The following is a 15,014-nucleotide window of genomic DNA, read 5'->3' as shown; positions in this document are numbered from 1 at the left end:
GCTTTGACCGTTTGGCTTGCTTGATTGCAGCACATGTTTCACAGTCATGAATAACCTGTGCTATAGCGTCCATGGTCAGGTCCACCCCTCGGTCACGAGCCCATCTGTATGTTGCATCTCTACCTTGATGGCCTGAGGTGTCATGGGCCCATCGGGCTATAAATAATTCACCTTTATGCTGCCAATCCAGATCCACCTGAGCTACTTCAATCTTAGCAGCCTGATCCACCTGCTGGTTGTTCTGATGTTCTTCAGTAGCCCGATTCTTGGGCACATGAGCATCTACGTGACGCACTTTCACAGCCAGGTTCTCTACCCGAGCAGCAATATCTTGCCACAATGCAGCAGCCCAGATGGGTTTGCCCCTACGCTGCCAGTTGTTTTGCTTCCATTGCTGTAACCATCCCCACAGGGCATTTGCTACCATCCATGAATCGGTGTAGAGATAGAGAACTGGCCATTTTTCTCGTTCAGCAATGTCTAAAGCCAGCTGAATGGCCTTCACTTCTGCAAACTGACTCGATTCACCTTCTCCCTCAGCAGCTTCTGCAACTCGTCGCGTAGGACTCCATACAGCAGCCTTCCATCTTCGATGCTTCCCCACAATACGACAGGACCCATCAGTGAACAGGGCATATTTCTTTTCATTTTCTGGTAACTGGTTGTACAGTGGGGCTTCTTCAGCACGACCCACCTCCTCCTCTGATGATATCCCAAAGTATTTACCTTCTGGCCAGTCCATAATCACTTCCAATATTCCTGGGCGACTGGGGTTTCCTATTCGAGCCCGCTGAGTAATTAGTGCAATCCACTTGCTCCATGTAGCATCAGTTGCATGATGCGTAGAAGAGACCCTTCCCTTGAACATCCAGCCTAGTACCGGCAATCGGGGTGCTAGGAGGAGCTGCGCTTCAGTACCGACCACCTCTGAAGCAGATCGAACTCCTTCATATGCTGCCAGTATCTCCTTTTCAGTTGGAGTGTAGCGGGCCTCAGACCCTCTGTATCCCCGGCTCCAAAACCCCAGGGGCCGACCTCGAGTTTCCCCAGGTTCTTTCTGCCAGAGGCTCCAGGTGGGGCCGTTCTCCCCGGCTGCAGTGTAGAGCACATTCTTTACATCTGGTCCTGTTCGAACTGGCCCAAGGGCTACTGCATGGACTATTTCCTGCTTAATTTGTTCAAAGGCTTGTCGTTGTTCAGGGCCCCATTCAAACTCATTCTTCTTACGGGTTACTTGGTAGAGCGGGTTTACAATCAGACTGTAATTTGGGATGTGCATTCTCCAAAACCCCACAACACCTAGGAAAGTCTGTGTTTCTTTTTTGTTAGTTGGTGGAGACATAGCTGTTATTTTGTTGATCACATCCATTGGGATTTGACGACGTCCATCTTGCCATTTTATTCCTAAAAACTGGATCTCTCGTGCAGGTCCTTTGACTTTGTTTTGTTTTATGGCAAAACCAGCTTTCAGAAGGATTTGGACTATTTTCTTCCCTTTCTCGAAAACTTCCTCTGCTGTGTCACCCCACACAATAATGTCATCGATGTACTGCAGGTGTTCAGGAGCTTCCCCCTGCTCCAGTGCAGACTGGATCAGCCCATGGCAAATGGTAGGGCTGTGTTTCCACCCCTGGGGCAGTCGATTCCAAGTATATTGGACTCCCCTCCAAGTGAAAGCAAACTGTGGCCTGCACTCTGCTGCTAGAGGGATGGAGAAAAATGCATTAGCGATATCAATTGTGGCGTACCACTTGGCTGCCTTCGATTCAAGTTCGTACTGAAGTTCCAGCATGTCCGGCACTGCAGCACTCAGTGGTGGCGTTTGAAGCCAGAATCTTTTAGGAAAGATGATTAAGTGCCAGGAGACTCTGGGGCTAAAGTACTGGAGGGCTGAAAGTGCTGGCAAATCTCTAGGCAATTTCCATACTTCTGCTAAAAATAAATGTTATAATAAACTGGAGCCTCATAATATATCTGAGGTATACAGCAAGAGCCTGCTAATGCACATCCACCCTGCTGTTGTTATTGCTGTGTGTTAACCACTCCACTGAGACTAAAGGAATGTTAGAAGGAACTTCATGTATCTGAGAGCAGGTCAGAAGCAACCTGGCCAGGGATAGCTGGAATTTCCCTGCTAAAATACATCCCTAGGGAAAAAACCCAAGCCAAGACAGCAGGTAACTTATAGTCACATTTTTATCTTCTCCTTCAGCAACAAGTTAAAAATCAAACAGCTATGACAAGAAAGAAGGAAAGGGTACTGATGCTCAAAAGAAAACAAAACTGCCAAACAATGACATGTACATTTCTTTACTTATGGGTCACATCTGCAACAGTGAAATGTGTGGAGTATTTAGTTCACATTCATGATTTATGAAGGCTTTATGAAGCTTGTTTTTTTGTTGTTGCTTTTGTTTTTCCCTAGACTGGGAGCTTGTTTTCTAATATCAGTTCTTTTAATGCTGTTTCACTAGTAAGAATGCTTCAGAATTACTGGTCGAAGGTATGTACTTTTCAACACTGTCTGACAGCAAGAGGGTTTAATCCATCATCTAACAGCAACACCTGTATGAAAAGCTGTAGTTTTATACTGCACCACACTAGGCACCTCCAGAAAATGCAAATCTGGGCTGTCATCTTGGGGGTGGCTCTCTGGAAGATTTTCAGAAATGAAGCACCAGTCTCTATAGGAGGGGGCTCCTGAAATCCCTACCAGTCCACGTCCATACAGCACCCCTGAAGATTTTGTTTCCTATCCTTCTTCAAGCAGGCCACCAGACCCTTTTGCTCACTGCTGCTTCCTTGCAATGGGGGGTCCCCACTGAAAGCAGCTTTGTTTGGTGTGTGCCCTGCTCACTGCATGTGTGCTGGCAGTACTGACACTTCCCAAGCTGCCAGGAACTGCTCGTACACCAGGAAGGTCTGTCTTCATTCAGGCTGCTGGGCATCCACAGGCTAAGATGAAGACAGCCTAAAGAAGGCTTACTTTTTCCTTTTTTCCACATTTTTGCTCCCGTGGAGATCCAATGTTCCATGCTTCAGTGGCGTCACCTCCTACTAGACAGAGCCAAGCAATCCTCTTGGGTACCGACATATGCTGTTCTCCAACATGTGTTTTCTGTGTCCCCAGAGGAAATTTTTCAGCCTTCCACTCTCAGCTTCTTTCCTGTGTCCTGTTAGAACTGCTTTTCTTGTTCATTATTTCCCTTCCAGAGAAACTATGTTTTTGGACAAGGGTGGAGACTGTTTTATTTCTCTCACAGGAAAGAGACTTGGGCACTTTGAACTACTTCTTATGCCCAAGAAAGTAGCAGTGGGCTACAGTACAAAACAACTATTACTGCTCAACCTCGAATTAGTCATCTGAGTAACTAGACTTTTCTAATTAGAACTAAAAGTTTCAGAAGTGTGTTAGGGTGTTTTTCATGCTATCAAAATTTGGGCATCTAAATATTAAGCATCTGTTCTTTGTTAGTCTTCTAGCCTTCTTCTGTAGACATTAGAGAGATAGTCCCTCCAGAGGATGACTTGTCCCATCCTGACAAGTTTTCTGAACTGGGAAGAATCAGCTTTTAAGTTCCTAAGCAACCTAAATTTTTTTAATTTAATAAGGAGCCATTTATAACTGGGCATTGGACACTGACAATTAAGAATATGTTTTGCTTTCATCTTTTAATAAATTTTACAGTAATCTAAATCTTCTGAAAATATTTCTTAGCTCTTTTGATGAGCTGCTTCTTTAATGGTAACTGGAGGATTGCATTTCCCAGCCATAAATTCTATTTGTGTCCCTGTACATACAAAAATAATGATTTACAGATAATGAACAACATTGTCTTGGTGACATTGTTACATACTGAGAAAACCAGAGTCTGTCAGATGTTTTTACTTCCCCACCTTTGGGCTCTTCTGTTCTGACTCAAACATTTGGACAATTTTCCCTGCAGTTTTGAGGTTTTGGCTCTTCTGGTTTATAATTCTACCAACAACATTAACTTAGAAGAAGAAGAGATCCGACAGAAGCTCATAAGTAATAATAATTCCATACCAGGGGAATATAAACTTCAGACCGTGGAAGTTGATCCAGTGGGTAAGTAGTTGTCAGCTTTGTTACACAACAGATTTCATTTGCTTGTCCAAAAATAAGTATATTCTGTGTCAAAATAATAACGTATTCCCAAATGGTATGGCTATATCAGATTTGGAATTGTCCCTTTAAGCCTCATTGAACCACTCATCTCAGAGAACCATCCTCAAGATATCTCATTTTGAAACAAGTATAGATTTACTATTTGTCCAGATTGCTTCAGTCAGTGTTTTGCCATCTGGTTGGGACAATTTCTGCCAGTTGCTTTGGTAGTTTGGTGATAAAGAAGTGTGATATACAGCCAGAGATATTCTGGACCTCCAAGGCCCCTCATGCCCACTCCTCAACCCTGTTTGTTTGTGCTTCTGCCAACTGCTGTCCTTAATCAAAATTTATAAATTTCCTTCTAGCTCTTGTGTATCACCCATCTTTTCCCATTAATTTTCCAGTCAGAGATTGCCCTTCTTTTGGGAGGGAGGAGGGTGAGGCTGGTGGAATGAAAATGGATGCAGCATGCTCATTCTGGGCTTTTCCTTCAGCAGCAGCAGTATATTTTGTCCCCAGTTGTGAACCCTTCCCTTACCACCACTTTATAGATAACATCAAAACATTTCATTTGAAGATGTGTGTGCTGCAGAACAGCTGAGAACAAGAAATGGAAGATGTGATATGAGGAAATTTGTAATTAACCCAGATATATTTTTATTTTACAGAAAAATGTTTAGCTGAAGAAAACCCTCCAAACTATTTTTGGCCAGATACTAGACCAACTGTGACTAACTTTACATTTTGCCATGGGAGCTCAGTTCAGATTGCATCAAGAACCTGGTAGGTGGTCAAACACCACAGAAACTGAGAGCTTCAGCTGCAGCTTCCTGGTTATGTTAAACTACATCCTCTGTAATGGATGCCAGTAACTGGTATCATATTTCAGGAGAAGAATTTTCATGTTGTGAGGTATCATGTGTGTACAGTAAGGACATGTACGTCATTAGTGAAAAAAAAATAAATAAATAAAGCTCATCTACCACTTCTGTAGGGTATATTGAGAGTCATGATTAATATATGATCAAAGTGACTATAAAAGTAGTAATTTCTTACAGAGCTGCCTTCTTCAAGACATGATGTTTATGTTGCCAAAATCAAACATCTGCTACCACTCCACTACTACTGTCTGACTTGTATAAGAAATTTTCAACAAAACTCTATGTAGATGAGGCATGCATTTAGTTTAAACAAGAACTTCTCTTCCAGATACAAGAAAGAAAAAGAAATCCTTTGACATAAGAATTTTATTAGTAGTTAGTCATAACTGAAGGTGGTGTTAGTCTAACACTTAAAGATTTGGACTTGTGTTTTTAAGGTTTAAAGTTTAGGATAATTTTCTCCTAATGTAAGCTTTCATTGTGAACATCTACAAACGATTGGTTTGTACATGTTTAGGCTTAGGATAAAACATCTTTAGTTTTAGGTTTAGGATAATTTTCTCCTAATGTAAGCTTTCTTTGTGAGCATCTACAAATGATTTAAATGCTGTATCTCCACTTCCCATTTGTAAAATGGGAATATTATTACTTCCTTTGATATATTACTAAAACAATACAACTTTGATTTCCTTTGAGTGCCTTGAACATGGCAATGATGCAATATTAATTAATCTCTTCAGTATTTAGGATGATCACAATTAAATGCAACACAGTAGTCTCATCCACCCACATTACATCTGGAACATGTTCTGAGAAGACTAGATTTTTTACTTTTTGCAAACAATATGGCAACATGGATATGAATCGGCTTTGAGGTTCTGTGCCAAACAGGAAAGCAACTAGCAATTACATTTAACTAACTCACTTCCTCAGTTTCTTAATCTTACACAAGAGCTGCTAGAGTCTGATTGACCGAAGTTTGCTGTAAAGTAAGTAGTGTAGGGGTCAAACTGTTTTTATGTCAGAGCCTCAGAAACATTAAAAATTAAGGCTTCTGGCCTTTGCTGCCCCACTGTTGCTTATCTTTATTGTTCATTTGTGGTATAAACAATACCATTGATAGTCTGTGTGCAGCACTTTTTTAAAAAGAAAACTACTGTGCTCTGCGCTGTGATATGCTTTCCATGCCTCTGCCTCCACTAGCTTTTGCCAATATGGAGCACAGGTATGGTGTGTTTTTTTCTGAGAAAAAAAAAAAAAAAAAAAAAGGAAGCTGTACCAATGGTGTCTTCTAGCCCTGTGCTTCCCTGAGTAGATAGTATGCTATTACAATAAAGGTGATCAACCAAGGAATATCTTTATTCTCTTATGTGTTATCAAGGATAACTTTTTTCCTTTCTCCATCCTACCTTTGCCATAGGCATAGGTGGCGTGATTGTCCAAAAAGAAAACCTAGGGGAAAATGTTTAATTTTGGAGCCATATCTGGGTAGTTTTCTATGGTAAAGTTTTATAGAAAAAGCATTCTGAAAAAAAATATGTTGTCTCTTTATGTCTGCCACTCACTTTGGACCTGAACCCGGTAATGACCTTCTCTGGTTTTCACAGGTAACATAAGTTTCTATCTGCTCATAGCTCCTGTTCATGTTCTTCTGAGCTATTACCACTTGTTGTTGACCTTATCAAAGCTATTTATATCAAAGAAAAAATATAGACACAACATCTGATTAGGCCACAATAGGGACATAATAGTTTGTTTGGGTCTTTTCTGAAATAGAAGACCAGAATGATGCAGTCAGTTTACCAAGTCAGCATAGGCAGCATAGGAATCAGATGGGAATCTGTCCAAAAGAACTGTTATATGTGTATGTTTTTTTTTTCTTCTCAGCACTGTCACTTAACAAGTCACATATTTCCACTGTCTAGCATATATATTTCATTTCAGCTGGGGCTGTGTTGCTAGGAAATTTGTGAATAGAGAGTATTGTACCACAATGACACCTACAAAACAATTACAAAACATTTACATAATGTTGCTATTGTCATTTTTCTTCTTTAGCTATTTGGGTCTGCAGAATTATACATCATACTGGGGCCAACCAGATCTTAGAAATTGCACAGGTAAGTGTACGCATATTAGTCTTTGGATAAAATACTAGTTTTGTGTTCTTTGTTTTCTACCTAGCATAAGGAAGTTACACGAAGGACTACCTTCCCCATTTATGCTAAATCTTTTTAAAAAATCAGTGCAAAGTGTTTAAACTCTAGGGAAGTGCACCAAATTGATTCCAGCCCATCAATGCAAAGCTCTGGATATCAATTAATGAAATAAATCAAACTCTTCAGGTAATTTAAGCAAAACGGATGGTTGCCCTGATTTGATATTTAGATTCAGAAATTCTTTTAAAAAATTCCAATGCCCATATGGAACGACATTCCAATGGGACGTCTTTTTCATAGACTCATTCTTTTCTGTGAACTTATGATCAGACATTTTCAAATTTTTTCTCCATTTGAAAAATACCCTTTGATGTCATTCTGGCACTTAAAGGAATAATAAAATAAACAGAGAACCCTATTGACCGATGGCCCCCTATTTTAGTGCCAGAGTTAGAGAGGAGAGAGATACTCTCAAAGGTAATTCAAAGCTCAAATAAGCTGCTGTTCTGCATTGCTTTCTCGGAGAAGACTCTTTTTCCTTCTCCACTGGTAGAGATTTGTGGGAAGCCTGGCTACCTAGTTTAGTTGATTGTGATGAGTACTTACAGTCAGGCTATATGAAAACATTTTTTATTGTAGAATGAACATTCTACGGTAAATGTAGCTAAAGCCACATTATAAAATACAACATTAAAAGCAACAACAACAAAAACACAGAGGCAGACAGAAGGCTGATGGTCTTTCCAAATCTTATTTGTGATTATCGCATAAATATTTTGAAGTTGCACAATATTACTACTTACATTATTTTTCTAGTGTCACCAAACATAGTTTAAAAAGTGGTTTACACTAATGATTTGCCACAGGACACAATTTCAAACTATCCTGATCAGGAAGGTTCTTCTGCTTTGCTTGTGTATTGTGCTTGCCAGCTCTCTGATTAAGAGTTCAGACATATGAAGGAACCAGTAACATTCATAATGGGGTCAGACTTTCTCCCTTATGTTTAAAAGAGTGAATATTTTGTAAGTAATAGTGACTTTGGGATACATTTGTTCCTCTTCAATAGGGGAACAAAAGTAGTTTTTCTCATTAAAAAAAAAAAAAAAAAGAGGATAGAGAATAAGGAGAGAAAAAAAAAAATAATATATTCCTTGCTTTCCTTTTTTTCTCATTTTGATTCATGTTATGTGTACACTTACAGAAAATGCAGCTGATATTGCCAATCAGCTTCTGAATCTCACTGGTGAAGGGCAGCAGTTAACCTCAGACAAAGTAAATGATGTTGTCCAGAAGCTCAAAAAAATTGTGAATGATGAAGAAATTGATGAATCTCTGGGTTCTACTGTGGTGACAATTTTTTCCAATATTCTAAATAGTTCAGACAGTGTATTGGCAGCATCATCATCAGAGTAAGTATTTCTGTGTTTCAGAGAAGTTTTCAAGAGCAACTTCTTTCCATATATATAGAAATAATTGCAGTAAAGAAAACTTTTTTTATTTCTATGAAAAAAAAAAAAAGAAATCCAAATGATAAAAACAGATATTTCTTCTTGTGCTAAAATTAACGTGCATAACAAAAATATGGAAAAGAAGTCTGCTGATGAATGACACAGCACAGATTTACGTATTGTTGGAAGATTATTTCAGGACCAGTGATATGTAGTTGGATACTTTCTGTCAATCAAAACCTTTTGTGTTCAACAGACATAAATTTACAGCTCAACAGTCTCCTTGCAAATATAAAGGTGGGTGACAGATACACAGAGGACAGCCTTAAGGTGGAGAGCATACATAAAGAGCACACGTGACCATTGTTTTATTATCATTTTTTATTCAATTTTAAAAATAATTTTATTTCTGTTTTTAGAGCTCTAAAAACTATTGATGCCTTAGCTTTAAAAATTCAGTTCACCGGACCATCCATGAGTATTTCAACACGAAACCTCGCACTTGGAGTGTCTGCTATAAACTCAACTTCATTCAAAGGTTCTACTTTCAGTGTCAGTTCACAGAATAATGCATCTGATTTCCAGGTATGGTATGAGCAGTTTGAATATGAAATGTGCCAAGGATGTTTACTGTGATTAATATAAAACTATTTACAACCTCCTATTCTGCTCCTACTTTCTATTTCCATTTTCCTACAATCATCCAAGCAGATTAATGCAGTATATCTTGGAGTGGCAGGAAACACAGGTGAATGTACACAATCCATAGAGATGAAAAATAATTTGCTTACAAATCCAGAATAGATTTTATCTTTTCCAATTAAAAGGGAAAATAATCTTTAACAGTCTAATGTATTACCCATTGTACAGTGAAAACACCATTGATGACTTTCATGTTTAGAATAATACAGATAAATGTAGATATCTACATGTAGCTTTCTGCAGGTACAACACGTGTTCAACAGTATAGTGTAAACACCTACTTCAAAGGCCTAAAGACAATCCTTCATCCACATGTAGGTTTGACATCCACATGTAGGTTGACACACATGACTTGTGCCATTTGGGAAGTCCAAGGGTGTTCAAGACACTCACATGGAGCTTGACCAATCAGCTCCAAAAATCAAAGGACAGGTCTTCAGTGCTACGTTATCTAGACATTAAGTTAGATATTTGCCATGACCTCAATATATTTTTTCATCTTTATTCACAAATGAAAATGCACAAACATCTAACAGCTATGAAATAACATTCAAGATATACATGAGCATCTGCTGGGATTTTTCTAAAGGTTCTGTGGAAATCTGTAGTAATGAGCTGCCTGGACTTTTTAAAACAATTTCAGGACATGCCTGTTTGCATCTAAAGAACATAAGTACTTTAAAAAATTTAGTCCAATGTATTTTTCATAGTTATATAAGTCAATGATAGAGGTAATGTCATCACAAACTCCCTTTTTGTGAAAAATACAGAAAATACTAAATGGCGAAAAAACAAACAAACAAACAAAAACACCTATAATTAGGGCCAGAGGGCCCAAATCTGAATTGAGAGAAAACATAGCTTTATGATATTGGTAAAAGAATAATCGCTAGAGTATAAGTATCTAATAGACCAAATTTATTCCTGTAGCAAATTGGCAAAACAACAATCCTATCATAATTTTATAAAGTACGTTTTACTATAAAAATAAATAAATTAATTAATTAATTAATAAAGACATTGTTTAACAGTAGTAGTACTACTAGCCTTTTATTTGCTATGTAGACTTTGGAATTAAAGTCAATTGCTGGTTTAAATAGATGCAAATGGATTTAATGTACATGTATGAGTTTTCTCTTATTTATATTCATAGAAGTTTAGGCTAAACTTTCTTTGAATCAATTTTATTTGAATTGCTTGCTGATTTTAAATCTACTTTTGTTTAGTTCTCATATTAATGAAGCTCAATAAGTGATTGTTCTTTGATTGTTATCAAAGGAACAATTCTCCTCTAGATTTCATTCTGTATTTATGGAAAGAGGGAAGGAAAAATTCTGAAACGAGGTTTGGGATGTTTGCACATATAATAAGAATTACCATTTGTGTCTTGAGGACATCCAGGAATTTTCTTGCCCTGGAATCATTTATTACAACACTGTCTAAATAATCATAAAATCCAAACTCCATCAAATTATTTATAATGTTCCTATTGGAATATGAGTTTGTTCTCAGACTTTTACATTTCCAGCAACTGATTGAGAACTCTTAGCATCTTAGCTGACTTTTCTACTAGTAAAGTCAGCAGCAGCTCTGGTCACAAATTATATTTTCCATGCATATCAGGAAAGACACTTGCTATCCTTGCTGTAGGGAGATTCCCTTGTGAAAGCCCAGTCTTTTCACCAGTGATGTGATGACCAGGCTCATCACATTAAGCTCTTTAAGATCATTAAGCTCTTCAAACTGTATGTCAGAGTGTTTCCAGATTTTCTTTCATAGATAACAAGCAAATGTATCCATGGCAATTTGGAAAGATTCTATTTTAGTCCCTTGTGTCTTTATGTTTCTTGCCAAAACTTTGGCTGAGTTAGCTTTTAGTGATTCATATTATTAAATCGTTCCTGTAATACATCCACACTTCTTCATAGAAGCCTCTTCCACTTCATTTGCAGACAGTACCTATTGGGACATCTTTATCACATGCGCACTTTCTGTTTAATGTGGCAGAATTATACCTTGAAAACCTTTTATTCAAGTGCTTTTAGCTTTGTTAGGAGATACTTATGAACTTAATTTCCAGTGGTGCCTGTTCATCACAGTAAGTCGGTGAAAAATTTATATTTAGAATTTAAATAAATCACTAGCCTATAACTTGTAACTTCCTCTTTGCTAATGTGAGAGGCATAAATAACAGTTGCCTCAGAAGAAGTAAGGAGTGTGAATTTCCTATCTTGCAGTAAATTTATTGAACACTTTTATAATAGAGCCAGTATTAGGTGGCTTACTCTTCTACCTTTGATGAATAGGGTGGCACACCTTGAGTTTGCCATGGTGTAAGTGTATGCAGTCAGAGAATTGCTTTGTGAAAGCTAATGAAATATGAGTTTGCATAGATGTAGAGAGGTGACACTAATTACTTGAAAGTCTCCCTCTTTTAACAGAGAAACTAGAAAAGTTAATAGGAAAATTAATTAAGATGTTCAAATCAAGCAAAAAAAAAAAAAAAAAACAAAAAAAAAAAAACAAACAAAAAAAAAAAAAAAAAAAAAAAAAAAAAACAAACCAACTCAAGAAAGAAGGAGAAAGAAGGATTCAGAGCATATTTTCCTTTTCTCAACATTGTTTGGTATAAGGAATGTATTCTGACAGTTACTGAAAATTATTTATGTCTGCCATTATTGCCATATCAGTATTTCCAAATCATCTTTATAGCAGTGGAGGAGGTTTTTTTGTTTGTTTTATTTACAAATTTTGTGCAGCAGAATATTAATCTCATACTGTGAGAGTAGAAAATAAAAAAATCTTAAGCCTTTTTTTTTTTTTTTTTGATTGAATTAGTTCTTGCATAGGTATGGGTAAAATTAATGTTAACAGTTCTAGTCCAATGGTTTAGATATTGTCAAGAAGGGTTTGAACCCAGCTGTTCACAGTAGATGGCTTACTTTTTGTTTGAATATGTTCTTTTCTTGTGCTGTTTTTATTTAACAGATAGACTTTGACAAGGACCAGACAAATGCCTTTGCTTCTGTTGTTCTGCCACCAAGTTTATTGAAGAATTTAAGTCAAGATGACTTTGAAATTATATCGAGGGCTCAATTTACTTTCTTCAATAAGAATGGCCTTTTTCAGGTAAACTTTAATGAGTTTGAAGTAGTTTCAGCTACGATGAGTCAAAGGCAGCTGCCAAATGTTTCCTGTAATGTAATTTCACAGCATTTCATGTGTTACAGGAACGAGCTGGTGATAGCAAATGTAGGCATTAGGGCATTAGGGATATCATAGTGACAAAATAACCATAGCATCGACATTGAATTAGAGTGAGCAATTTGAGTGCACATTCTAGTCACATGTGAGATAAACTTTTTTTAAAAGTAATCAACAGCAAGCTATATCCAAGCTGATTATAATCAGTGTAAAGTAGCAAAACCTTTTAAAGGGCACATCTTCCATAGCAATGCATTGATATAGGTGCTTGATGTTCAGTGGAGATGGGTTCTTTTATATCAGCTGGGAATTTGGTGTGTAATACAGCTAAATATTCTTTCTTTCTCTTTTAATTGAAAGAGTTTATTGACAGTCATGTCCAATGGCCTACTTATATCCAGTTTGAAACTCTGGGCTGCTGGTCACTGTACAGAGAACATTTTTTTTCTATACATACTGTTCTTTTCACGTGTTCTCATAAGCACACCATTTTTTAGTGTTACCCAGATGTATTTAAAGACAACCTGGTTATCCTGGTTATAGAATAAGGACAGCAATATTTGTGTCTGAAAACAGAAGGGATACAGGTGGATTTGCTATTTTTCTCCTTTGGGTCCCATCACATGGTAATTATAAATACTTCCTGCATGGTTAATGTCAAAAAAAAAAAAAAAAAAAAAAGAGGAAGAGTTTCACAGCTTGAAAAAAAAAAAAAAAGTTCATTTATAGGGAAACACTGTTTCATAGTGAACTGTAGGCTAAGCCTCAGAAGGCTTCAATTTGTTTTCCCATTAGTATTTTAAATGACCTTTGGCTCTTGTATATCCGGAGAACTCTGTAGTATTGTATTGTCCCTACATTATCATTTCTATTGGCAGTGTATCCAGATTCCTAAGATAATCTAGGTAAGAAAATACTCATGGCCCTCAGTTGCCTTCTAAAATACACCCTAAAGTATCTTTAACTATTTAAAATAGTATTCTTTTTAAGGCCACTTTTAAGAAAAACAGGATGAATATATTTAATAAAGAAACTGGGAGAATATAGATACATGATTGTCATAATGGCATAAAATCATACAAAGTCAAAATGTGTCCAGGAAGGAAGGAAGGAAGATTACAACTAAAATTCCCTACAGTATTTTGTGTGGTTTTTAAATTGTTCATGTGTGATGTTCAATAAGATTAATTAAAATGTGTGAAAATCACATTCTAGTAAGTGTAAAAATAAAGTCAAAAAAAAAAAGACTAATGACAGTCTCAAAAAAAAATAAATATTGTCACGCTGTCTCAATCCCCATGACTTTATGCATTAGTATAAAATTATTCCACGAATATATTTATTCCAATTTCAATAGCATTCCACTGTTATTAGCTGTATTTTCTATAAACATTCACTGTAAGAATGAAACATCATACTTTACAGCACTGGAGTTTTTTGTGTGTGTGTTTTGTTTGTTTTTTTTTAGTTGCAACTGATAAAGTGCTCTCAAGCTTTATCCTGTCATTCATTGAAATCTGATGGTTAAGCTATTCAGGGTGAGACTCATTTCACATATGGTAGGTGTGTTCAGAGGAGATACTTACACCTAAACTGTTGTCCATAAGCTGCCCTCAGTGCCAGTCAATGGAAAGGAATGGACACAGACAAGGTGTGACACAGCTCATCCTAGTGCAGGAGTAGGCATTGGTTCCCCAAACAAAAGAGAACAGTGCCATTTGCATCACCCCAAGTACTGCCTGACAGATGTGGCAATGAACCTATAACAGACTTACTGGAGACGAGGGAGGATACCTTAAAGCCTCTAAAGTGAGCACATACTTTTAGGCAACTGCAGCAGGTAGTGTATTAGAAGTCCTAACTTCCTTGTTTCCCATAAGGTCAAACAGGCTTCTAGCTATTCAGACTTTAATGGAAATTCTTCAAAGGAAAATTCTACTTGCAAAACACTTCCATTTTAATAAATCATCAGATTCCAATGAAAAGATCTCTTTTGGAAAATTCTCCACTTGATACTTTTTCACTGCAGGTTATAAATGGTATTGATATCATCAGTCTCCTGATGATAAAATAAGACCTTACAGTGTCTATCTAGCATTGCTTTGGATTTGTTTACTACTTCTTGGTCTTTCATTTTAAGATGGAGGATGACTTAGCAACTATATACAGAAAAGAGGTTATTCTCCTAAAGCTTTACACCTAGTAAAAAGGATAGCAACAATAAGATAAGAAAGCTATTTCATTGTGTTAAGAGAAATACATGTATGTTAATCATTTCTGCCACATTGTTTGAGTTAGTGTCATCACACAAAAAGATTAAAAGGGGAAAGTATACCTTTTAACCTTTCTTTATAATAATGTCCTAATATAGTTATGACTATAATGAAAATAAGGAAACTTCCATGAGGCAAATCCAGAATTTAGTTTTATAAACAAAATGTCCTTATATTACATGATTGAAATTGTAGAAATGCTGACAGTTTAT

At 37.0% G+C, this 15,014-nt stretch overlaps 1 protein-coding gene across 4 annotated transcripts in view; it reads left to right on the top strand.

Annotated features, from left to right (window-relative positions):
* The window catches only part of ADGRG6 (adhesion G protein-coupled receptor G6), a 113,039-nt gene that overhangs the window by 75,220 nt on the left and 22,805 nt on the right, over positions 1 to 15,014 (top strand). For all 4 annotated transcript variants that reach the window (XM_032185829.1, XM_032185832.1, XM_032185830.1 and 1 more), the window contains 6 exons: positions 3,948 to 4,090; positions 4,801 to 4,915; positions 7,072 to 7,133; positions 8,377 to 8,584; positions 9,043 to 9,208; positions 12,314 to 12,454. In XM_032185829.1, coding sequence (XP_032041720.1) covers positions 3,948 to 4,090; positions 4,801 to 4,915; positions 7,072 to 7,133; positions 8,377 to 8,584; positions 9,043 to 9,208; positions 12,314 to 12,454 — 835 coding nt within the window. The remainder of the gene's footprint in view (positions 1 to 3,947; positions 4,091 to 4,800; positions 4,916 to 7,071; positions 7,134 to 8,376; positions 8,585 to 9,042; positions 9,209 to 12,313; positions 12,455 to 15,014) is intronic.

Source organism: Aythya fuligula, chromosome 3 (genome assembly GCF_009819795.1).
Source record: "Aythya fuligula isolate bAytFul2 chromosome 3, bAytFul2.pri, whole genome shotgun sequence".
NCBI lineage: Eukaryota > Metazoa > Chordata > Aves > Anseriformes > Anatidae > Aythya > Aythya fuligula.
This window is presented reverse-complemented; position numbering and strand designations above follow the sequence as displayed.